The sequence below is a fragment of the Emydura macquarii genome, unplaced genomic scaffold, assembly GCF_026122565.2.
Source record: "Emydura macquarii macquarii isolate MOO-44397 ecotype Brisbane River unplaced genomic scaffold, CSIRO-AGI_Emac_v2 contig_499, whole genome shotgun sequence".
Taxonomy (NCBI): Eukaryota; Metazoa; Chordata; order Testudines; family Chelidae; genus Emydura; species Emydura macquarii.
Genome location: NW_027130636.1, coordinates 9,643,486 through 9,669,575, shown reverse-complemented (window position 1 = coordinate 9,669,575; position 26,090 = coordinate 9,643,486). Strand labels below are relative to the sequence as shown.

The following is a 26,090-nucleotide window of genomic DNA, read 5'->3' as shown; positions in this document are numbered from 1 at the left end:
GCCACTGGGCATATTGAGTCTCTTCTCATCCATCTGTCCAAAGTGGTGGAGGGAGAAATATAGTAGCTTTAAGGAGCCTGACCCCGCCCCAGGGAAGCAAGAGCACAATGTATCACACGAGTGTGAAGGAATAACGGGGTGCTTTACACCCCCTTCTGCTCCTTTGTGCCAGTGCACAGACAGGCCACAACCATCCCCTTATCCAGAAACATGATTAAACCATGCAAAGTATGTGGAACACAATCAAATAAACTATGCCTCCCAAACATTTTACATGATCTTACTGCTTGCAATTTTAATTGTGCAATCACCACATGGTATTAACTGAGCTGCTTACAGTTAATTTCCTCCATGTTTTGAAAGTTAGGTGTGATGGGGAGAGGAGAGAGAAATTTCCTGTGCTTAATAGTGTTTAAGGGCCCCATTTAAGCATAAAAACTCACAGTTCATTGACATGAACGGAACAGTGGAGGGATGAGCTATGATCTATGCTACTCTTAAGAATTGCCTTAAGTTTCCTGGGAGGCTGGGTTAACAGGTCTGCGGCATATCACAACATGAAGACAGTATGGTTTACTTTCATTTTCATGAAAGCTTCCAGTTTGCAGAATGCCACAAAAATGCTGAGAACCCTTGAATTCATGAGATTGTAACATGGTGTTTGTATCAGCTAAAGATCTGGTCCCAACTTGGAATTTTATGCATTTCTTTTCTGAAATGCAATCGGTTGTCTAGCAACATTCCTTTTTTAGAAACAATCACTCTACTGCATAGTTAAATATTATGAGGGTATTGTCTATGCTAACAAACATTACAAGAGATGCAAGAAAACTGATGATTCTATTTTATTTTTTTTCTTAAAAATGTAATGTAATTTCAGGACACACATTCCATCTGAATTTACCCCAAAGTGCAGCAGGTTTTTGAACTGACAATTGAATTGCTAATAAAATATATCAGTCTAAAACTTAATTTCCAATATAAAGGCAAGGAGCAGTCATTGCAGTAGCTTGAAGGCTATGTAATGCTCATTAACTCAAGTTGGAGTGGCTCACTGTGGTTACATGGCCAGGCTGTAATTTGCAGATGTCAATATTTACAACGTATAGTACTTTAGTGCCAGGCTTATTTAGTGCATTAGGACATGTTATGGGACTGCTAAGCTTGGCAGCAGCAAAGTTTGATAAACATTGTCATTCTCCAGGGCTCACATCACTATGAAAGAATAAGCCAAGCTTTACAATTTGGCTTACTGTATTCAAGACTGAAAACATTCATTTTAGTCTGACTTACCCCTTACCTTTTCCTGTGCAAAAATGATCAAATAAAAAAAAATGTTAACATGTATCAGGTTTTTTTAATCCTACAAAATCATTCAGGGCTTTGCTACCCTCAGGAAAGAAGACAAGGAAATGCTTGAGTAGGTTTGCCAAGTATATTGACTTAATTTAACACCATTCTCCTTGCCAAATCTAAACTGAACTCCTTCATTAGTTGGCTGCCATTAGTCAACTGTTAAGCAGCAAAAGGATGCAGATGTGCTCTGGTCAGCTCGAACCTGCAAGGCTGAGAGAAGCCACTGTAAGGTTTTGTAAGAGAGTGAAAGGTGAAAATCAGATTTAGAAGTTGGAGAGAAAACAAGAGACCCCTCAGAGCAATGTAGGCTCGTGCACCTCAACATGCTCACTTACATAAGAATAAGAGACTAATAAGGGATGGAATTTGGTGCCAGTGGCAGGGCTGTGAGGGGCAGGCTGTCTGATGTGGAGGTGAGAGATCCTAACCATTAGAGGAAAATCTGAAAGAGGGGTTTGTTATGGGTTTTTTGGGTGTGTAACAGGACAGTTATCAATAGGGGGCTAAGCAGTACAGGTAGGGGTATATTAGGAGAGAAGAATTATTAGGCATACAAGAAGCTGAGGGTTGTATCATCGGGTTCCAAGTGGCAGAAGAGAATTCCAATCATTTTAAAGTGAGACGCCCATGAAGTTCCTATTTATCAGTTTTAAGTTTGTCATCTTTCAATTTTGACAGTCTTCTTGTTCTTGTGTCCTGAGAAAGAATGAGTAGAAACATCTGATCTACTTTGTCAGAGCTACAGGCCTAAAATATAAACCAGAGTAAATAAGAAAGAAAGTAAATAAATAAAAATACCTTGGGGAGGGATTTTAGTTTCATATAACAATAAACGGGAAAACCATGGCTTAGTCACTTTAGATTTCTCATGAAAAAGTACTTAAGCACCACTGTTGTGGTTAACTGCACCATTCAAATCTCCTAGGGCCTGATCCAGAGCTCATTGCAGTCTATAGTTTTTATATCCTCTTTTAACTCAGTTGCCTGTGATCAAATACACCTTAGAGCAATCACAGGCGTCAGCTCAAAAACTGCACTATCAAGATCTGCACTCCAGTGACAGAGAAAAACGGATCCTGAGTACAGCATATCCAACGAGAAATAGTTCATTCAAGTTTGCGCATCATTCAAAAATTATACAACTTCCCCTGATTTAAATTAGGTTATTACAAATATCTTCAATTCATGACTGGGAAGAGGCCTATAAGCTAGACATGAGGAGGACACTTAAATATTCTTCAATCTATAATGGATTTGTTCAGTTGGTTTTGATACAGTGCACTAGCTAACATACATCCTGTAATATAGGTGGCAATTTAAAGTAAGAAAAAAATAGATAAGGTGAGTGAAACAATATTTTTGAAGACATGAGAGTCCTTTGACATTCTCATTCTACATTCATATTGTGAACATACAGTGATATAATTTTTACATACATGGGCAAGTAATGAATGTCTCCAGCTGGTGATTTTTGTTATATCAGGGTCAAGCTGGTAGGTGTTTGGATGGGAGACATTAATTAAAACTCAGCTGTTAAAGGAAGCAGTGATGGGGAGTTAGCAGAGATCCCTTTTCCATCAGTACTACATTAAGGGTACAAGACTGATTCTACGTGATGGAAATGCAAAAAACTTTGGAAGTGACCACTTGGGATCCTCCACAAATCCAATGGCTCTCTACAGTCCCCCAATGGTAGCAGCCTCAAGTCGCTAGAGATGCAAGTTAGTTGAACTAGTGAAGTCAATGGAGCTATGCAGATATACACACCCACTGGTGTGCTAGCCAGGGTACCCCAGCCAAATTCCAATTAGGGAAATTGCATTACGCCTCTCTAAAATTACCCCTATACCTCTATAAATTCATCCACTCCAGAGGAAAGTATTTTCCATTTCCTAGCTGTTTAGTGTTGCTCTGTGCTGCTAACACTTGCCCAGTTCCACTTTGAGAAGGCTGCATTTCAGTAATTGGAGATGGGGAACACAACTATTTTTCTATAGAGTAAGAGAACATGCATTTACAGATGAGCAGTGGGCATCTTTCCCTGATCCCCTGAAGCACTTTACTAACAGCCTCACACATTCACAGAGCAGGACATGCTGGGGGCCAGACCCTACCACCAAACTGACAGACCATGGCCTCTGTGGACACTCTCACAGCCTAGCACCAACGGTGCTATCCAACTATCCAACTGCTATTCAGGTGCAATAAGCCTAGGGAGGCTCCCACGTCTCTCTGCTAGTATACACTTGCCTCTTAGCACAACATTTTGCCCACAAATGTAGCTTGAAGAAAAAGCTTTTGTATTCCCCTGGATGAAAGATGCCATCATTAAGTATAATTGGCTTGGGTTCATTAGACAGTATGAATTCGATAAGATGGAAAGAGATAGTATTGAAATTCTGTCCAAATCCTTAGCTGTCCACTAACCCACACAGTTTTAAATGATACTGCCACAAATCAGTGCAAACGCAGGATTATGCATGATTCATCTTCCAGCACACTGCCAATGCAATAATTCAAGTAACAGACATATTTTCCCCCGTTTTCAGCTTTAATAATACTACACTGTGTTAATGTTTCTTTCACATGCATGTTTTCTTTATTTCAGGTGAGTGGTGTTACTAAAGGAATGGGCCGGACAAGAGAGCAACATGTTTTGATCATGGTGGTTGTGATGGTAATTTGTTTTCTTCTTTGCTGGCTGCCATATGGGATAATGGCCCTGATAGCTACTTTTGGAAAACCTGGTCTAATTACGCCATCAGCCAGCATCATTCCGTCAGTCCTGGCAAAAAGTAGTACAGTCTACAATCCAGTCATCTACATATTTTTGAACAAACAAGTAAGTAAAGTTATATCCCTAAGGTTTGTTCCAATGCAATATGTGCAGTGACATTGTAGAAACAAATCTTTTTCGCAGGTACATTTTTAGAATAACCACGTAATGAAAGAGACTATGAAGCAGATCCTCAGTGGAGGTAGCTCCAGTGAACTCAGCGCATAGTGACATTATTTTACACCAACTGAGGATCTGGCTCAACAGTGCAAAATATGCCAAATGTAAAAGAAAGTAATGGAGCTCTAACCCTCCCACCTGTCTCTTCAGCTGAGGGGACGGCCCTCTGAAAGGCAAATGTAGGTAAAAGAAAAACAAATGTAGAAACTCACCAGGGGAATAAGGAGGTTGCCAAGGACATAACTTAAAAGTGTGAGAGACAGAAACTAGAGAGCATGGAGATCAGCTTCCAAAATAAAGAAGTTGGTAAGTCTGAAGCATTGAAAATAAAACAAACCTCAAATGGCCAACTGAAGTTCTCTCTCTCTTAGTCAATTATAATTTGCCATCCAAACAAAGAGAGTTAAGACTTAGATACCAAACAGAGGAAATCATTTTTTCAGCAAGTTTGGCACCAGATTCCTCAGAAATCTACTTCAGTCTGAAGTTTCGCTTAGGTGTAAGATCTCAACGACCCTATGCTTTTCCATTCCATCTACTCTCCACCACAGTATGATCAGTACAGAGATATAGTTACTCTCTTCTCCCACAGCTTTTTCGTTCCTGTTTCACATTTCGTGTCACCCTCTCAAAAACTTGGGTCATACTTCTGTCATCATCTGCTTCTCGTCAAAAGCAATTGTAAATAGGAAATCATCAGCCAACAGGGGTGTTTCTAGGGGCCCTGCAAAGATCTGTTCTTAGCCCAATGCTATTTAGTAACTTTATCACTGTTGTGAAATGAGATATAAAGTTATTGCTGGTAAAGTTTACAGATGACACAAAAATTGATGGAGTGGTAAATAGAGATGGGGACAGGCGGTCAGACTTGATAATCAGAATGGTTGCTTCTGCTTTTAAAAAAAAACCAAACAAACCCACAACTATGAAAACTCCTGTCCTCCCTCCCCCTCTCCACATCCAGTATTCCCCCTCCTCTGTCTTGAAGTCATTCTCCCTCTCCCACACACTTAACTCTGTCCACTCCCTTCTCAGAATCCATTTACCAGTCTGAAGCCACCCAACTCTAGTTGTTTGCATCTCATTTTTCTTTCAACACTGCTCTCATGATATATTGGTCTGTATTGTGGCTACTTCACATTCTCCAAAAATCCTGGCCCTGCCAGCCAGTGAGTACCTCAGCTGTGCAATTTCATCACAAATATGCTCAAAAAACTTTGAGGGCAAAGACACACAACACAACCAAGTTGACAATGTCATTCTTTACATAGTCTGACTTTCAAGCATTGTTAAATAGATGAGAAAACAGGCTGATTTTTTTACCATCATCACATTTCTTAACTAATGGTTCAACACTAGAAACCTAATTTATTTTTATTGGCAGAAATAAACTGCGGGCTTAAATGAACGGGAGATCCATTATATCATGTTACTCCCCCACAAGCAAAACATTTCACAGACAAATCTGTTTCCATTACATTTTTACCAGGAAGATTTTTGGGTCACACAGAGACTTTGTCTATAGCTGGGTGACTAGGGTCCTGGCCTAAAACATGGGAGACCCAGAATCAAGTCCCAATACTGCCTGATTTGGGATAATTGAGGATGAACAACTCTGCTCCAAATCAGGCAAAACAGGGGCTTGAACCCAGGCATCTTTCATCCCAGACCAATACCAAGACACTGCTGCAAAAATATTCAAAAGCTTTTATTTTCATGCCAATGTAGAACAAAAACTAGTTTTGAAACCTCAAAAGTTGCCACGAAACAGAATTGTCATCCTGCAGTCAGCTCTGCTCATTGATGTTTACAGTCCTCAACTATGCCAGACCATTATGAGGTCTCCATGCACACTTTCATAGCTGCCTGACCATATGTATCTCGGCACTCCGTAATATCTGCAGTGTCTTGATCAACAGAAGCGTAATAGGCAGCTGACAGTTCAGCTAATCTGGGTTGCTACCATTCAATGAAAAAGTCAAACTTTTCTCCCTATGAAACATTTCCTTGTTATGTAGGAGAAGATTATTTAGTTTGGATCCAAGCAATCTCTGACTGCAGAGACAGAGTGGTGTCTCCAGGGGACAGACATCGAGACCACTCTGCTTGAGCATAAGCTAAGCTTCCACACCACTGCCAGCCTCTGCCACATACTACTGCCAAAAGTTCTTCCCTTCCTCCCGCAGGGATTCACATGATCAGCATTGAATTGCTGAGTTGGTTTGGGGAAAAGAAGGGTCCCATTCAGTCTTCATCAATCCTGGCAGGAGCATGAAATGGAGGTAGGAGTCCTGAGCAAGGGGGCCTCAAAATGCCTATAGACATTCTGCTGGGAATGGCTTGAAACTAAAGTTTAGAGATAAAGTAAAGCTATCTTGTTATTCTTGAGGCTCTGGGACCGGTGAGCATTACTGTGTCTAGGCCACATAATCCAGGTGAGTAGTTAAGTAGTACTTAAGAGAAGTTGTTTTTGCACAGCCATCACGCAGCACTGCCGCTCTGCACGGTACTCCAGAGTAATTTTTTATTTCTTTTGCTCATTGTTCTTTGTATTAGGAAAACGTGACTTGACAGTGGGTAGTGTCTGATATGGTAACAAAATTAAACTGGTGTCCTCTGTGCCTGGACCAATCCTACAGAAACTACAAAACAAATCTCTGTGTTTCTTCTCTTCTGTTTAGCATTTCATGGGAAAGGTTATAAATTCGTTGTCAATGCACTTGGTGAAGTGGCTGTGAAATGAAAGCCACTATGTACAATATATCCAACTTGGGAAAATAATCAGCAAAATATATCTAGCCTGCCATAGCGATATTGCACATACTGCCCCAGGGTGAGCATTTCAGCAGGTTTTCCATTATGAATAAAAGTCCCTGGGGCCAGATATTCTGCTGATGTAAATCAACATACTTCCAGAACAATGCCAGTTTAAATTAGCCCTGGGCTTTTCTTCACTATGGTTCTTTTAATCATATATTCCCTTCTTGCTTTGAGAACATCAGCCTATATTATTATGCCTAACAAGCATGTTTACCGCAATACTACACTGTGTGTTAGTTTTACAGGAGGAATAATTTATGATTGTCCAAATTGTTTAAACATTACCACTATTTAGAAGATGGAATAAATCTGAAGATTTAAATGAGCCTAATACTACCCAGGCCTGAATCTTCCTTAAGATAGAAATAAAGTTGTAAGAAATGTCAGAGTGGACTTTTCCTTCCCTGGGGTGTAAGCAGCTCACATCTGGGGCAGAATCAAGTGATCTGATCCCACCAGAGCCTTGCACTTTGTATAAGCATTTGCATTAGCAAATCAGGATGGAAGCACTGTGTATTCCCTCTGCACAAGTGATAGATGATTACATAAAGGGGAAAGAAATGGATAGTCAGACGCATAAACTCTAACCTCTTCCCCCTCTTTCATAGTACAAAGAAGACCCAAATGAAAATCATCCTTTGCTTTCCTAAATTGAATCTGATCTCTCCCATCCCAAACTAGTGACTCCTTTCTCCTGTTCGCTTTGTAGGATTGCCATAGTAAGGTAAACAGCTCTTCCTGCATTGGCTGACCAGATATTTCACTCTTCCCTGCTTGATTCACATCACTCAAACTTAGCAGGAAAAGCTTGGGTAGTGACTGTGATCTTCTACTAGTGATCTGACAAAGGACCCTATATCAAGTCTGATAAGGATCCTACAAATTCACATTTTAATTCAGTCTCTTTGCAGGAAGGAATTTTATAAAACACCTCAAATGCACGGGCAAATTGAGAATGAAAAGATCTAAAGTGTGTCTGTTCCTGGTCACAACCTGTATGCACTCCTCAAATGATTTACTTTTGTTTGCTTCTTTTAGAGGTAATTGCTCCTCCATTACTCCATTTATCCTGAACAAGTTATTAAACCTAACGTCAGCAGAAAAGCATATTTTATCAGTGCATTTCACAATAACGTCAGCATGAGAAGACTGCAGAAGTGTTTGTTTCTCAGTTATAGTAACAAGTATTTGGGCTTTAGGATTAATGCAGTAGGGCATTTAATTTGAAATATGTACTTGATAAGATTTTTTTAAAAAGATTTTTAAGTATCAAATGAGGTTAGAAACAATACCTGACCTGAACTCCTGTGTTTAATGAGGTCAGCTATTCATCTCTGGTTTCCTTTTGCAGCATGGGAGCAGAATTTCAAAATTGCGAAATCAATAGTGTTACAATATAACTTCCCCCCCCCCGCCACAGAGATTCATTGGGAAGAAAATTCCCCTGCCTTTTTTGCATTCACTACTCACAGACTTTAACACAAATATTTAACAAATGGAGTTTCAATTGTTGCTATTATTTCACCCAAGCACTAACCATGGAGAAACAAGTCTTCACATTGGAGCAAGTCAGTAATCTAGAGATTTTATTGTGGGAAACAGCAAAACTTCCTCAAGTGGTAAAGCATCAGTCTTATTTTCGGATCTTAGTGTGTAAGCAGGGGACATAATTCGTCTCACAGCATAAGATGGGTTGTTTAGTAGAAAGTAATGATGTAAGTACATGTACTTACCTCAGAGTATAGATTAGTCATCTCTTATTCAAATACTGAGGTTTGGGCAGGATGTTCTTGGCTGAGCTGGGAAGGAAGAGATCTTGCCAGGTGTCTGGGTGCATTCATCATGACGAGTCAGATGTCCAGAAGCTAGGAGATGACTATCTTTGGATGTTGGATTTAAGTAGCTGTGATGAAGGAAAGATAAGTCAAGTGGTATCATGGGGTGGAAGTGGAACAGGGTGTGTTTCTGGAATCTGGGCAGGTTTTGCTAGAATATATGGAATAACTTGGACATTAACTCACTCAGATATTAGAGTTCCAGAACACAATGATCTGTCACCATGTGCTACAGCACCCTGAATTGTGTGAGGTACTTCACATACCTATGAGATCCCAGACTTGCAATCCAAGACCCTGATCTGCAAACACAGGCTATGTCAGCTACTAGCACACATAAAAAACAAAAGTCAGGGATTGAAAATGAATGACAAATATCTATGTTCAAAAAGAACAGTGAGGGATTTACTACTTTGACTTGTTTGATGGTTCTTCTGATGGGTTGCAGATCCCAGTGTACCAAGAGCTCTGCAGACTGGAGTAATAGGGGACAGGATGATTATTATTTCTATACATTATAAGGGCTCTGATACTAATCTGGGGAGTGGGCTACAGAAAAGTTCAGATGAACTACAGCACTTAGATGAGTTTTCTTTCTTAGTATGCTGGTTTTAGTGAAGTGGAGAAAGGCCATGTTTAAGAAAAAGCCTCCAGAATCATTGCAAACTAGTGTTTCAATTGCCTTGCTTTTCTTACATTCCCCAAGACTTCAGAATCCAAAGAAATCCAGTTCTCATGTAGCATCGGGAATTCCTTCCCCAGAAAATCAGTCTCTACATATCTTGATGTGCTCTTCAGATTAGTTGGGCCTGTAACCTTAAAGGTTGATTTCAGTGGAATTTGGGTGCCTAAATATCTTTCAGTATCTAGACCTTGATTCCTTATGTTTAAGTTATTTTTTCCACAAAACATACATGATATTAGGAACATTTCAAATGGCTAAAGGTGATACTTACAGACTAGTGACAATAGATATATTCCCCACTCCCCTTAGCCCTCCTGCCTTTTCTGAAAGCAAAGTTGGAAGTTCAGCAGGTCTAGAAATATCTTCTGGGATGGTTGCTATATTTACATGCAATTTCACACTGATAGTAGCACCTTCAATCTCCAGCATCTTCATGCTTGCACTAAAATGATCAGCAAAGAGGAACTCCTTGATGAGCAAGTTGATAATTATGCACTCTTAGCACATATCATTGAAGACATGCAGCATCTAATCAAATGCTTTTCTAGACCAGCAAAGCTATTTTGACTCTGTCAGCCTCAAGAAAACTGAAGTGCTTTACCAGCCTGCAATTGATGACACACTGCTTAAAGCAGTAGAAACATTTGTTATCTTGGCAGCACCTTATTTAATAATGCAGATCAACGATGAAATCGCACAGCACATTTCTAAAGCCAGTTTTGCTTATGGTCGACTTTGTCAATGCCTGTGGAACGTGAGAGGCATTCAACTTCACACCAAGATTATTATCTATCATACAATGTTGTTAAGTAATCCTCTCTACAAATGTGAAACATGGACACCCTACAACAGGCACCTGAAGCAACTAAGGCATTTTCACATGCGCTGTCTGAATCTTATCTGTAACATCAAGTGGTTGGACAGGATACCAAACATTGAAGTCGTGGCGCGATGCTGCATGACTAGCATTGAATTCCTATTTTCATACAGGAGCAACTTCGCTGGGCTGGTCATCTTGCACATATAGATGACATGCAACTCCACATATTTTATAGACAGCAGAAAACGGGAGCACGTACACTGGGAGGCCAACAAAGGACACAAGGACACTCTTAAAGCTCACCTAAAAGGTAGCCAAGTCAACCCGTAGGCATGGGAAGCTGCGGCTGCAAACCGATCAGGTGGCAGCAGTCCTGTTGGTCTGCATCTGAAGCCATTGAGGACAGCCAAACAGAAAAAAGCGTGAGCAAAGCAAGCGGCCTGCGGCAAAAACATGCGGCCACGTCTGCCCTCATTGCTTTATATTCACACAAGACGACACACTGAAATAAACTGATCCTCCTGTGTCAACCACGACGGGACACTTCAGCAACAACAAACAACAGCATTCCCAGCCTGAACTGGAGGGAGAAAAGCAGGAGCCATGCTGCTGTTGGACCCCCAAAGAGGAATCATTCCTGACTCAGCCAAAAATTGAACATGCTTTCTCTGTCTCAGATAGGGCCCAAAAAGCAACCCCTTCTTTAGTCTGCTAGCCTGACCCTCATGCTGTTCTTTGGTCTCTCTTTTGGGGAGGAGAGTGTCACTGCCAGCATTATCCATGGATCGGCATGGAATTGCTCAGCCCAATGTGGAGGAAGGCTCTTCGAATACTCCCTTCCCTCACATTGATAAGGACTATGGGGCTTAGTCAATGCCCATTACATTCAATAGGAAGATTCCTACGGACTTCAATAGGCATTGGATCAGGTCCTTGCTTCATTTCAAGTGTCAGGCTTCAGCCATTTTAGCTAGAATCCTGCTTTAAAAACAAATGACTAGAATAGCTGTTTTTTACTGTGAGAAAAGTGTGTTCTTCATTTTCAAATATCCTACTAGTCAGATTTGAGTTTTTGCCCAAATTCCATCATCTCCTGCCCCTACCCCCCAAAAAAATTATTTTAAGCAGACAAGAAATGGGAAATTTCAGCCTCAAAAGATCAGATGTTTCTGAAAGCGATGAGCATGTGTACACAGAGCATTACAAGTAGTACTGTTTTGGAATCATAAGTCCAGTAAGCAGAACCAGCAGCCAATGAAGTATTGGATATGCTGCTACACCGGTAATCCAACATACATTTTTGAAAGTGTCCATTAATGTTAGGTGCTATACATTTTTGGTGCTTTCCTGGGGGCTGATTCTCTCCAGCCACAAAGAGATATTGAGAACACATAGTTCCCATCAAGGCCAGATTCATGACTGAGGTACACAAAAATCAATGGACGCTTTTTGAAAATGCATGCCTTCATGTCACCCCAAGGAGATCAACACAGACAGTGAATTAACTGAATATGTCAGAAGCAGCAGTAATTGTTCTCAGGAACTTCCAAACACATCTGTGTGTATTGAACCCATAAGCTCACAATAAAAATGCATATAAAATGTCAAGTGTCAGGGAAAGTAATAATTTGTTGTAGTGTTTCCTCTCTCTCGTCAGCTCTGGGCATTCTCTGCAGTATTTTCACACATTCAGCAAAGCCACCAAGACATCTCCTCTGTCAATGAAGTTAGCATACGCTGACAGGTGTGAAAATAAAATCAAAGGGGATACAATTAAAGTCCAATTTATTTAATTAGGATATCAGAAACACCATAATTTGACATTCACAGAACATCACTTTTCTGTTTTTCTAGGGAAAACTTCTCCCATGGGTTTGCTGCATCTCTCCCGAGTGAGCTAGGAGATTCCCTGTTGAGAAACAAAGCTATAGACCAGTGTAGATCTATATTAAATTTTAGAATAGACCTATGTTAAAAGAACATAAAGGTCACAAAATCAAGCACTGAACAGTTAGGAAATGCCAAACTTAAGATTGCCTGAGTAACCGTAAGTTGCCCCCTGGTGCACACACGATATAGTCTTCAACGACATGACCACATGCCAATATTTTCATAGGAGCCATGCTTCTTTCACTGCACAGGACAGGCTTTTGCTTTGGGAATGAATCAGGCCTCTGTAGTGAATGAGGCCATTGTCTTTAGGACCCCTGCCTCATGTTGCAAAAGTTGGAATCTGTGTGGTGAATGAGACATGGGACTGAGGGAAGAGAAAGGATGGTCTCTTGTTTAAGTCAGTTGAATGCCTCCCTGGAGAACACAATTCTCTGTGTGTCTCTCTCCTTTGCCACAATTACTATGCAAGTCACTTAAATCAAAATTAAGTACAAAAATTTTTTTGGGGAAAAAAATCTGTCTCTAGGCCCCTTACATTGGGGATCCAAAATCAGTGGCTATTTGTGACACTTTTGGCCTTAAATCTGAGCCATATTATCCCAGCTATAAAATGGGGGGATAAATGATACCACCTCACCTTACAGGGTGCACTTTCATGTTTGTGTATCACTCAGATTCTATGGAGAAAGCACCATAGATTAAATTAATAATCTTATTCAGTGCAGGTGCTGGATGGCATGTTAAATAAGGCCTGGAACCACCCACACTGATTGAGGAAGACAAATAGAATAAAGTTTAGCAATGCTCACTGAAAGGGTACTTTAACAAATCTCTACTGAGCATGTGCAAACAGATTTTCAGAGGCTTATAATTTTGCTGCATTTGAGCTGATTTTCCTGAGAGTCAAAAGATGACACTTATCTCTGACATTAGAGTGGCCATCTTTCCCACCAAATTTAAATCTCTGCTCTGAAACACGGAGGTGCTAGAGTTTCTCAACAGTTGTAAGAAAATGTTTTAACATGAGCAAAAGAACATGTTTTTCTTGAATCTGTTTCTCAGAACAGTTGAACTGTTCCATTTGAAGTTTCCCCCAAAAAATCAGCCCAAGTCTGGCACCTCATATGGAAAATTTCAACCCAAACCATTTCAGTTTGGCAACATTATGAATAACTGAAAACAGGATCTAATAATTAGAAGTGATAGCCAAATTTAACTACAGGCAGTGCCACTAGATAGCTATAAAACACTTATAACAGGTTATGCTGGGTCATAATGAAAGTTACATAGCCAGGCTGCCCTCTTTCCAACTTCCATCCAGTTCCCGGGGCTGATGACTATATAGGCCAGGTAGCAAAGAGTGCAAGGATGGGTAGCTGTATCAAGGTCTTTTAGTGCAAGAGAACTAGAAAGAGATCAAGACATTTGGTGAATCTTCCCGCTGAGAAAGAGCAGGCTGTGGGTTCTCTAATGAGGGGGGGACTGGGAAAAGGGCAGGGACTCCAGCTCTCTTTGCTAAAAGGTTTTGTGAGGCAAGCTGTCAGAAAGGGAAGGCCTGTAACATGGCTAGATGAAAAGGCTCTTTCTGTGAGAGAAGGGAAGGTTTGGTGGAATGTGATACAGAACCCACAGGGGGACTGGGCTAAGCGTGCCAACAGACAAGTTTCCTGGAGAACCCTAAGGAGAGACAAAGTGTATAGAAGAGTCCTGGGAAGGGGGGGTGAGGGAAGGGGAGAGAATTAGGGATTGTGTGGGTTCAGACCAGATGTCCACTATATTGTTTAAGACCTAGGACTGTGATAGACCTCTGCAGGGGGCAGAAGACTCAAGTCAAAGGAGGGCTGCAACTCAAGGTGAGACTAGGTGAAGGTTGCAGAACTCTGGAAGAAAAACTGGGTGACAGAATGCTGGTATTGGAGCTTCTGTTTGTTTACATGGCCTTTACTCCCCCATAAAGGGTTTTCAGTTTGGAGCACTAAACCACTCTCCCAGGTAGGAAAACTGAGGCGGGGCTGCCCTCATATGGTGGAAAACGTAAGTCATGGCTTATTGAATGCTAGCCTCACTCGCAAAAGAGCAAGAAATAAATATTATGTTAATTAGCTTTGGGACTATCTTTGAAAGCAATACCACCACATGATTTCTGAAGAAATCAAAACCACTAATACATGCACTCAAAAAAGCTTGCTATGAACAAAGAAATATAGCCTCTTAAAACAAACGTAATAGAACCTCAGTAGCCAGGAGATGGGCTTTCATTTAATTGCATTTCAGATAACTTATTCTGCTGGAAATATTTTTGTTTGTTCCAAATTGGATTATTAAGCCTTGTTCAAAAACAAAATTGGCTTTAGACCTACCTTGTAAAATCCTATTTTTAATAGGGAAGTAGGTGAGATCTGATTACCTGGTATACACATGAAACACATGGGGGCGAACTTCTTATTCCTTTACACTTAGCAAATGAGCTGTAGCCAACTGCAGCAAAGGCCAACCATGACATTTCCCTTTACAAATTAGAAACTGCCTAGAAATTAACTAGGCAATGAGTAAGGGCCCACACTGCCATATACTGCCTATCAGGATCTCATGAGGCCTCCTTAGGCAGCCTCGGCTGAGTCCTGCTTGACTGCTTTACCCCTGCAAAGCCAGAGTAGACAGGGAAAGGGTAGGGGGCATGGAGCACATCTAGTTGGATCCTGTAACCTAGTAGATCCAACAAAGTATAACAGTAAGAAGTGATTTTGGCTAGAAAGGGGAGTGATGAACCAGACATCCAGAAGCACATGAAAGAGAAAAATTATGAAAGAATAAGAACAGCTGGGTGGCTGCCTTTTTCAAACCTCACAGGCTCATTTTGAAGTGGCTCTTATTGTGTCAGAATTGGTTTTCTAATCTCAAATTAAGTTTATGTATTGCAGCAAACGTTCCAAAATATTAGGGCCTCATCCTGCAATCACAATGATGCTTTCTGGTCTGAAAGAAAAACAAAACAAAACAAAAAACCCAGAAAAAAATCCATGAATCTACCAACCCTTACACACGATTATTCTTGTGGACTTCAGTGAGACTAATTGTGCGATTGGGAGTTTGCAAGATCAGACCATAGAGCAGAACTTTGTGTGTTTACCAAAGATAACCAACAAATTTTACCCAAAACAATCTTTGATTTAAATCAAGATGTTATTGTAGAAGTTTAGAGATCAATCAATTTGTAGTTACCCACAAAAAATTCTAGTCACCCTTTAGAAGTCACCACAAACTAGAAGAGGATCCTAAGTATAGAATAGCTCCTTTTTTGTTAAGAAAAAAAAATGTTCAACACAGCTCCCAAGCAGCTTTAAGTTCCTAATAGAAGCCTTTATGTTCTAGGGTTTTATGGAGATGCCATATTCCAATGTACAAAGATGCTCTTCTTGCCTAAAATGAAATCCAATCAGATTCCAGTGCCGGAAGGTACCATTGTGATCATTTAGTTTGGCCTCCTGTGCAGCACAGGTCAAAATAATTCCTAGAGCAGAGCTTCTAGAAAACATCCAACTTGATTTAAATATTGCTTGCAATGGAGAATCCACCATAACCCTTGGTAAATTGTTCCAGGGATTAATCACTCTCACCATTAAAAATGTACACCTTATTTCCAATCTGAATTTGTGTAACATCAGCCTCCAGCCTTTGGATTGTGTTGTGCCTTTTTCGGCTAGACTGAAGAATCCAATATATTAAATATTTATTCCCCATGTAGGTACTTAGAGACTAATCAAGTCACCCCTTAACCTTCTCTTTCTTAAGCTAAATAGATTGAACTCCTTGAGTTTATCACTATAAGGCATGTTTTCTAAGCCTTTAATCATTCTCATGACTCTCTTCCGAACACTCTCCAGTTTATCAACAGCTTCCTTTAATTGTGGGCACCAAAACTGGACACGGTATTACAGCCCTGGTTGCACTACTGCCAAATACAGAGGTGAACTTCTCTACTCCACCTTGAGATGCCCCTGTTTAGGCATCCAAGATTTGCATTAGCCCTTTTGGCCATAGCATTGCACTGGGAGCTCTTGCTCAACTGACTATCCACACAACCCCAAAATTTTTCAGAGTCACTGCTTCCCAGGGTAAAAACCCCCATCACAGAAGTATGGCCTCCATTCTTTGTTCCTAGATCATACATTTACATTAAAATACATATTGTCTGCTTGCACCCAGTTTACCAGCCAATTCAGATAGCTCTGTATCAGTGACCTGCCCTTTTCATTATTTACCACGCCTCCAATTTCATATCTGCAAACTTTATCAGTGATGATTTTGTGTTTTCTTCTAGGTCATTAATAAAAAACGTTAAAATAGTGTAGAGTCAAGAACCAAACCCCGTGGGGAACCTTTAGAAATATAACTGTTCAATGAGGATACCCTGTTTACAATTACATTGAGATTTATCAGTTAGCCACCTTTTAATCAGTTTAATGTGTGCTTATGTTCATTTTATATCTTTCTAGTTTTTTGGATTTTTTAAGTCAAAATCTCATGCGGCAGCAAAAGAAATGCCTTAAAGAAGTCTAAATATATTATACAACTATTACCTTTATCAAACATATTTGTAATCTCATCCAAAAAAGATACCAAATTAGTTAGACAGGATCTATTTTCCATAAACCCATGTTGATTGTCATTAATTATTATATTACCCTCTTAATTCTTTATCAATCAAGTCCTATCAGCCACTCCACTATCTTGCCTAGGGTTGACATCAGATAAACAGGCCTATGATTACCAGGTAGTCCTGCTCATCTTTTTTTTTTTTTTTAAATATTGGCACATTAGCTTTCTTCCAGTCTTCTGGAATCTCTCCAGTGTGCTAAGAAATATTGAAAAATCTACATTAATGGTTCAGTGAGCTCTTTAGCCAACTTTTTTAAACCTCTTGGGTTATTCAGACCTGCTGATTTAAAGATGTCTAACCTTAGTAGCTGCTCTAACTTCCTCCAGAGATACCAGTGGAATTGAAACCGTGTTATCATCGGATACGAGGACATCAACTGTTTTCAGTGTACAATAACAACCAACCATCTACTTTATGGACAGTAAAGTTTTCCCAAATATATACAGTGGGCTGTTTAATTGTATTCTTCATCTGATAATGCGTGCATTCTCAAGACATTCTGGTCTTTTTTTAAATGTAGGTTAGAGGAAAATGAGATATTCAGAATATCTAATTCATCTCACATTCTGCTGCGACAAGGGATGTAAAAATTCATTTAACTAACAGTCCATTTAAACTTCTACAAACAGAACGTTTAAACGATTTAGCTCTGCACGTGCGGGGGAGGGGAGGAGCTATGCTGGGCATGACACCTCCCTGCCAGCAAGAGCTGCCTAACTGTGGCTCTTGCCCTGGGCAGCTCTTGCTCGGCAGGGAAGAGCTGAGCCCGCGCGGCTCTCCTCCTCCTCCCTTGCTCAGCGAGGGCCCACGCTGGGCTCAGCTCCTCCCACCTCCCCCAAGGGCAATGTTTAAACTAATTAGCAAACTTTAAGACTGCTGCTTACCATTTAAACATTTAGCCGCTTACATCCCTAGCTGCGAGTGCGCTATTTTGTGAGATGTGGGATCATTTGGTAGGATAGATCCACACACCAGCTTGGTACGGAGCATACAGAGAGATAACTGTCTGATGAATCAATAAATGACAAGGCTTACAGTCTTTTTTTATCCATTCATGTGCCACTTTTCTCTGAATTTTTCAATCACACCCACCACTCTTGTAGGTCATTTTAAATAAGTCTTTTCAGCTGAGAAATGCTTTCCTCAAAAGGGCTGTGTAAGTTAAAAATGAGGTGAACCACACACACGCACACACACACACACACACACACACACACACAAATCAAGGATGAATGCACTGTAATACCCTGATGCAAGGTAATGTGTAGTTACCACCTTGGGAAACCAGCTAACTCTTCTCATCCAATAAAGAGAAAATGCAACTGAGAGCCAAACCATACAACAGTAAGGTCTCTATGATCCAGAAATATAATGTAATTGTTACATAGGTTTTAAAATCTTGTTTAATATATAGAGAGAAAATGGGATGAATGGGAGAAATTGTGAAAAATCAAGGCAAGCACATTTTAAATGTCATTTTCTAAAAAGTTACTCATTTAAATTACACAGCTGAATTTAGAATGTGCAACAGTTCTACATAATGAGGGAGAAGTCACATCAGTTTTATAAATAGAGTGTTAAATTCTGTTACTATAATTAGCTAGTTATAATTATATTACAATAGAACTAATGAGAATGTGTGTCATTATGCTAGGCAATGTACAAATGTACAGTAAGACAATCCTTGTTCCAAAGACTTTATAAGCTAGTTCTAATACAAATGTAACAAGTGGGTTTGACAAACTGGAATGAGGACTATGGTAACACAAACACACACGGCTTGGATTTTTGCATTAAATATGTGCATTTGCACACTGATCATTCATCTGGAACCTCCATCCTGCTATCCTTATTCAGGCAAAGCTTTAATGGAAGTTCTCCTGCTGAAGCCTACTCAGTGGGTGAGGCTGCTTGCTCAGCTCTTTTGCTACACAAGTGGTAAGAGATAATACAGCCTTCACAGACATCTAGTTTCTAGGAGGACACCCAGTGCATAGATAGTGCACTTATCATGGAGGGGGAAAGCAAAAGGTATAGATTCAAGCGGAGACACAATAGCATTTTATTGGGTGAGTACGGGCCTGATTCAAAGCCCCGTAAAGTGAATGGAAAGATGGTGGATGTCAAAGGGCTTTGGATCTAGTTTTATGTGCATATAATCTCGCAAAGATCTGTAAACTCATCAGTACCACGAGCAACAAGTTTGCCCTCCCACCTTCTTGAAGACATTGCTATTTCTAATCCTTTGTTTAGAAATTGTCCTTAGTGCCTGGATAGTCTGGTGATGAGCACCTATATATAATTAAAAAATAATAATAGCTGACACTACAATTAAAACTTAAAATGACAAAGATTATTTGTTCTACACTCAGGCTATGTCTACACTGCAGCACTAATTTGAATTCGCTTAATTCGAATGACAGAAAGTGATTTATAGAAAGTGCTGCAGACTCTCCACACTGCAGTGTTTGTGCTGGTTTCTTACATCCACACTGGTCAGCCTTAATTCGAATTAGAAAGCAGTGCAGTGTGGGAAGCTATCCCACAGTGCAACTAACCCTAGAGGCTGTTGTGACGAGTGTCATCATCCCAGGATGCAGCGCTGCTTCCCCCACCCCCAAACAAACAGGAAAAGGATTTTCATGCTGTTTTTTTACTCCCCCGATCGCCATTGCTGCAGGCATATGGAGCCAGCTGAACTGTGCTCTCATTTTGACCGTGACAAATACATCGCAGCTTATCCTGGATTACTTTAGAACTGTATGCTGTTTGCCTTTTATGCTCCCTCTACCACACCCTGTATATTGCTTGCCTTTGATTTTGATTCTACAGGTGTCTATAGAATGTAAGGTAAATAACAAGGGAGTCAGTTAGTATATTAATACAGTGATACAAATGTTTCCATTTCACTGAAGGAAAGCATGATATAATGTATCCACATGTAGCACTGTGAATAAACTCTTAAGAAAGTATCAATTTCCATGACTGGCCACTGAAACAATGAAGCAAAGAATTTCCTCTCACTGCTGGCATTTAAAACGCATTCACCACGCGGGGAGGGGGGTGGGTGGTGAAATCTTTCAAAGGGACAAACTTTAAAGGGCTAAACTTTCAAAGGGACAAATCTTAAAGGGACAACTGCAAAGGGCTTGCTGGGCAGTTAAAACGCATTCACCACGCGGGGGCAGGAAGGGGTGTGTGTGTGACATCTTCAAACCCTTAAAGGGACAAACTGTAAAGGGCTTGTTGTGTGTGTGTGAGGGTGATCGCAGCGTGGATTTTAAACCCATTCACAGCAGGAAATTAAGATTTAAATCTTCCCGAGGCTGCTTTGGGGGAAGGTACTGAAATGGGGCATCATGGGATACTGTCTGGAGGCCAATTAATTTGAATTAAGTCCCATTGCATCCACACTCACACTAATGCAAATTAACTGATGCGCTTCAGGAGCTAATCCACTTGCAGAGGTGGTTTTATTCATTCGATTTTAAAGGCTCCTTAATTTGAATTAACAATGTGCAAGAGTAGACGCGGGAGTAATTAATTCGAATTAAGGGACTTTAATTCGAATTAAGCCACCAGTGTAGACCAGGCCCCAGTTCTTTTTTCTTTCCCACTGGCTTCAAGCAATGAATCTTTGAATGGAAATCCATCCATTTAGTCCTGAATCTTCTGAGGGGACAGCACAGGCTTTTCAGGTTTTTCCAAGTAAGCTTCCTTGGGCTTGTTTACCAGTTTGAACCTCTGTTAAGATCTTGTTGCAGTTGTAGCATGTTATTCCAAGATGAGTAGATAACACACTGAATCTGCTTTCTCAGTCAGTAATGTGAGTTGCTAGTTACATCTAGAATGTTACCAGGTGTTCATTGCAGATGAAATTCACTCACTTAAGTGGGACATGAGTGGTGCATGGGACCTGTGCTGGCCCTCTGCATCATGGTGTATTTCATGTTGCCTATATAATACAAATATGGGCTTCTGGCAGTGCTACTCTGCATGATGCAGGCTCAGGGCAACAGTTTTGGTGAGTTATGTTAGCAAGTCATTGTTGAAATCACTAAAGTTACAGATTCGTGGACACAGGAGCTTGGTACTGTTCACAGTATATGTTCTTCAAAAATGACACCTTTGAGAAAGTAAAAATTAATAGTCAATAAACGTATTCATAGAATAGCTATTCCCTAGATGCCTCTCATGTGCCCCACAATTTAGATCATATAGTAGGTTTTTTGTGGGGAGAAGTCAGTTAGGAGTAGAAGCTTTTTACTTCAGAAAAGATCATGTAAATATTATCATTCATCTGGAAAATCTTTAATTTGTTAGATGAATTTTCAAGAAGTATTGCATTCACCATCTGATGCAATTTTCTGAAGACTTAACTCATGCAAACTTGCTGCAATTTCTAATTACTGTCAACACAGACCAATAGATCCAAGTTATTTATAGCACCAAATATTTTCTTCAATATGAACAAGTCTCTCCTCTGCAGTCTTCACCATAATTTTCTTCCCATAAAAATTCCAGGTAGAGCTATACACAGCAGACACCAGTGTCAGGACTAGGTCATCCAGGGAAGTGGAATTTGATTGCCCTGTATGTCATTTTCAGTCTTCAATTCCTCCCAGCCCGTTAAATGGAAACTGTGAGTTGAGGCGAGTTGAAGACTAAAAATGCTGTGCAGATTCAAGGTAACGTTCCATCTGCTGAAGAACGGCTGCTTTGGAGGAAGCCGTGGAATGCTCATGAATAGAAGACAAGGTAAGTACGAATATGTTTAGTGATTTTGTCTTTTGTAATTGTTATGGTAAAGAGTTCAGAAACAGTAAAATGTTGTGGCACTTCTGATAGTAAAAATAAATCTGATATGAGAGGATGAAAGAGGCCTACTAAGCCTTGTTTCCTTTGTTTGATTAATGCTTGAAAGGAGGAGAGAGTTCACATTTGAATGCGTTGTCACAGCCTACCTGAAAAGATGCAGAAATAAGAGTCAGCATCATCTACCCATTGTGTTTTCCTCATTGCTCTAGGAAGTAAAGTCTCCAGGACAGACACCACAAGTCTCCTCCTTTCTCTGATACTGTATTTTGGTCCCTGTGCCTTTACTCCTGAATATATTAAACATCTTTATAGTTTGTTCTAATACATGATGTATAAGTGCTTCCTAGTTTCTAAGGAATCTTCAATGCATTTGTGTTTTCAACTTTCTTATGGCCATTGCTTTAGTGAGACTCCAGCTGTTCAGGGGAGGGTGACATTAAATACAGGATGTTGGTGTTTTAGTAATTAGTAAAACTAGATATGGTTATCCTGCGAAATAAGATGTTAAATACCTCAGTTGAAGTCCTGGTTCCATTGAAGTCACTGGGGCCAGGATTTACCCCAGCTATAGCTTGGGCAGAGCCTTCGACACTGTATGTTGCCGTGGTATTTCTAAGGTTCGGTAATGACTGTCATAGGGTTCACTCACCATGGCAGCACCTCCTGCTCGGCATCTCAAGGATTGGCTCTGCTGGCTGCTGTGTCCTCTCCTGGCGTCATCTCCACCTGCAGACCCACCTCAGTCCAAGTACTTCAGCATCCTCTGCCTGACTCAGCCCTCCAGCTGGGCCGTACCATCTGTGTTTTTCCCCCTTCTGGGGAGGGGGGGCGGAATCTCCCAGTTCTACAGTCCATTAAGAATGGGGGAGACCCAGGCCTACCGCACTACTCTGGGTCGTGGCCAAGGGACCCTGTAGCTAGCATCCTCCTGCTGCCTCTCCTTCACTTCTCCACCAGTGAATTTTCAGTTCCCTTAGCCACTTCCCCACAGCCCCAACACCTTCACCCTCTTATCAGGGCCTCCAGCCAGCATGTCCCAGCAGCCAGCCAGGAGCTCCCTCGGTTTCTGCCAGCAACTGCTCTGTCCAAGGTGCTACCTTCCTGCAGCCTCCAAAGAACACAGGCCTCTCTCCTTGGGCTCTCTGAAGCAATTGACTGCTTCTGGCCATGCAGCTTCTTTTATATAAGCCTGCCAGGCCCCGATTGGCTGCCCCCTAGGCTGCCTTCACCCCACACCAGAAAGGGAATTAATCACCCACCACAGACTTTTTTTTTGGTGCAAAAGCAATCACAATCCCATGGTCTTCCCATGCTACAGAGGAGCTGGTTATGAATTATCCCGATCACTTGAAGGACTTCATATAACTCCAAACTTCTGGGAATGTAGTTGCTTTCAGGCCTCATAATTCTAGTCACGCTCATTTTATGTTAAGATTCAGGCCCGAGTTATCAGTCCATGTTCTGAAGGATCCCCTCGTCTACTTTCTAATTCAGAGATGTATTGGTGGGTTGAAGTCATTATTATGCTGTGCAGTTAAATAGAATACCTGAAGGCATTGCATGGCATGTTAAGAAGCACAAGGAAAGACTCCATTGACTTAATGAGCTCCAAGTCAGATTGTCAGAGGTGCCTCAATCTGTGCTTGTAGAAGTTGCACGGTGCACCCCTTCTTATATACTCAAATTGAGCCTAAAAGGTGTGGAGTACTTGAAGACAATGGATGCTGTAGACTCTCAGTACCTGTGGACACTCAGGACCTGATTTTCACAATCCTCACTAAAGGCAGCAAGCATTGAGGGTTCACAAGACCATGGAGGGCTAGAAATCAAGCAGGCTGTGGTTCTGAATACCACTGAACACTGATGCAATTGGCTACCCATTTTATATTTGGAAATTGCTATTTATACACAGCAGCATGATCAAAAATAGGTATGCACAACTGAGAACGATCTGTAGAAAATCTGTCTCTAAATGCCCAACATCAATGAAAAGACGGTCATTGGCTAACAGACATCAGAGTGGATCTCAGTGGGAGTTGGGAGTCTTTCCAATGACTTCGGTGAGAGCCAGATCAAGCCCTAAGTATCTCAGCAGGTTAGTTTTGCCAAGCAATTCTTTGACATGCAGCACAAAAACTTAGCTGCTTTACAGTTTTATGATTGCATAGGTTTACATATCACTTGTAGACTCTAATGACCCAGCATCTATGGAACGCAAATATTTCCAACTTGGACCCAAATCTGTGACCCAAATCTGCAGCCAGTCTTCCTTTCTCCATTTCCTATATTTCCTCTCTCCCCCAGATACATCTCTCTTTCTTACTGTGTTGCTTTTTCACAGCAAAGAATTATTTTGGCAGCCATTCTCCAGTTCCTGCCATCTTCTGCTAACTGACCATCCTTTGACAAAGCACTTTCCAAGTATTCCCTGTGAAATAATTTGCCAGATGTTTTCTGAAAAAAAATCTGTTCCTGGCAGATGCTAACATTAAATACTTAACCTCAGTTCCTGAACATTTGTGATTTCTCCTATGACCTACACCAGACTCTGTTTCTCTCTGGATTTAGACATACAATTGAATCCCATCAAATTGAGAGTTCTTGGAGTTGACAGGCAGTTAACGTAGTGCAAAGTTTGAAAAGTCAACTTGCTGAGACAGTACACATCAGCTGCTTCAGAAAAGAACTGATACCCCTGATTGTTCAACTTCTTTAAAGGCCAAAAAGTATTGATCTTGCAAATATAAATATCATTTGCAAATCAGAGTTATTTCCTCAACATCTTGCTGATAACTGAGAAGAGTCAAATCTTTCAAGGGGTTTCCTCTTGCACCAGTTTTGAACTACAATCTTCATTTAGGGAGCATGAACAACTTTCCTTTTTTGGAGACATCCTAGATACAAACAGCTTCCAATTTAACGAGCTACCATTTCTCTTTTAAACCTCATCATCTGGTTGATTGATGTTTAACCTTATAACGGATAAGGCCAAATGTATTATCTTATTGGCTGACATCTAAGTTTTATGGTACACTTTAAAATGGCGGATCCATTTGAATAATAATCCATAAGATTATTTTATTCAATTTTCTTACATACAAGAATAAGCATCACAGTTAAACAGCATTTGTGACTTAGCAATAAGCAAGGTTATACTTTGCTAACAGGATAGTTTGATCAAAAAATCCTAAAATTGCAAGCAAGCTTCTGTTGATAATTCAAAATACGTCATATGTGATATATATTTTGTCTGGAGTTGAGGTTGAAAGATTGCCTAGAGGATGAAAAAGGAAGTGACTATTGACCTGTCTTCACTTCAACAGGCAGCTCAATTTAGCCCACAAGTTATTTGGCTCAAGCTAGGCTAGCTTGCATGAGAGCCGTCACACTGCAAAACACTGGAGTTACACGAAATGATTTGATTAGCAGTCCAGAGTGATTGGATAGGCAGATGTTGACTTCTAACTGGAGATGCTGGATCCACATAACATTACTAGCTCCAGCATCAGCAGCCCTCAACTTCAACCCCATTCTCCCAGCAGGCTAGCTCAGAAGCAAGACATGGGCCAGGGGGGCACATGCAGGGTCACGTGCCCCTCCCCAATTTGCTGCTTGGTTTGTACTGAACTTGCTCATACGGACCGAGTGTGCTCAGTAATACTACTGAAGCTGACTACCCTCACTCTGGCTCTCCACTATAGATAGGCACAGTTTGTCTGTGTGCTAGCTAGCTCGATCTTAAAGCACTACTTAATCCAAACCAGAGATGTGTGTGTGTGGAGAGGCATTGAATTGGGTGTAACACTCAAGTTATAACTCGAGCTAACTGTGCTGTGAAGACACACCCTATTGGGGATGTTTCAGGATTAACCAGTTTACAAATTAGTTGAGAGCCATAGCATGAAACTATTAGAGCACGGGAATCAAGTGAATTGTTTGGCAAAGGAGTTACATTTACATATAGCGAGAATGTAAATATGTATGCTTAAGACCGATCCATACACACCAAAAGCATATCACATCCATACATGGCAAGTTGAAGAGGGTTGCAATCAATTTATCATTACTATGCAATTTATCACAGGCTCATTACACTGCATCATTTGCCCATTGATTCATCTCCACTTGATTTATTCTCAACTAGTGCTGTTTGAAACAACATGGAAAAATATTTTCACTGAGTGTTTCAGATTTGGGGTTTTTCACCCTTTTCTCTTTTCCTTTTTAGCACTGAGTGCTATATAAAA

General features: G+C 40.7%; 1 protein-coding gene across 1 annotated transcript in view; it reads left to right on the top strand.

Moving 5' to 3' along the window:
• LOC137147018 (vertebrate ancient opsin-like) overlaps nucleotides 1-26,090 on the top strand; it is a 125,188-nt gene that overhangs the window by 75,655 nt on the left and 23,443 nt on the right. Inside the window, exon 3 of the mRNA XM_067538672.1 lies at nucleotides 3,965-4,198. Within this exon, the coding sequence (XP_067394773.1) occupies nucleotides 3,965-4,198 (234 nt within the window). The remainder of the gene's footprint in view (nucleotides 1-3,964; nucleotides 4,199-26,090) is intronic.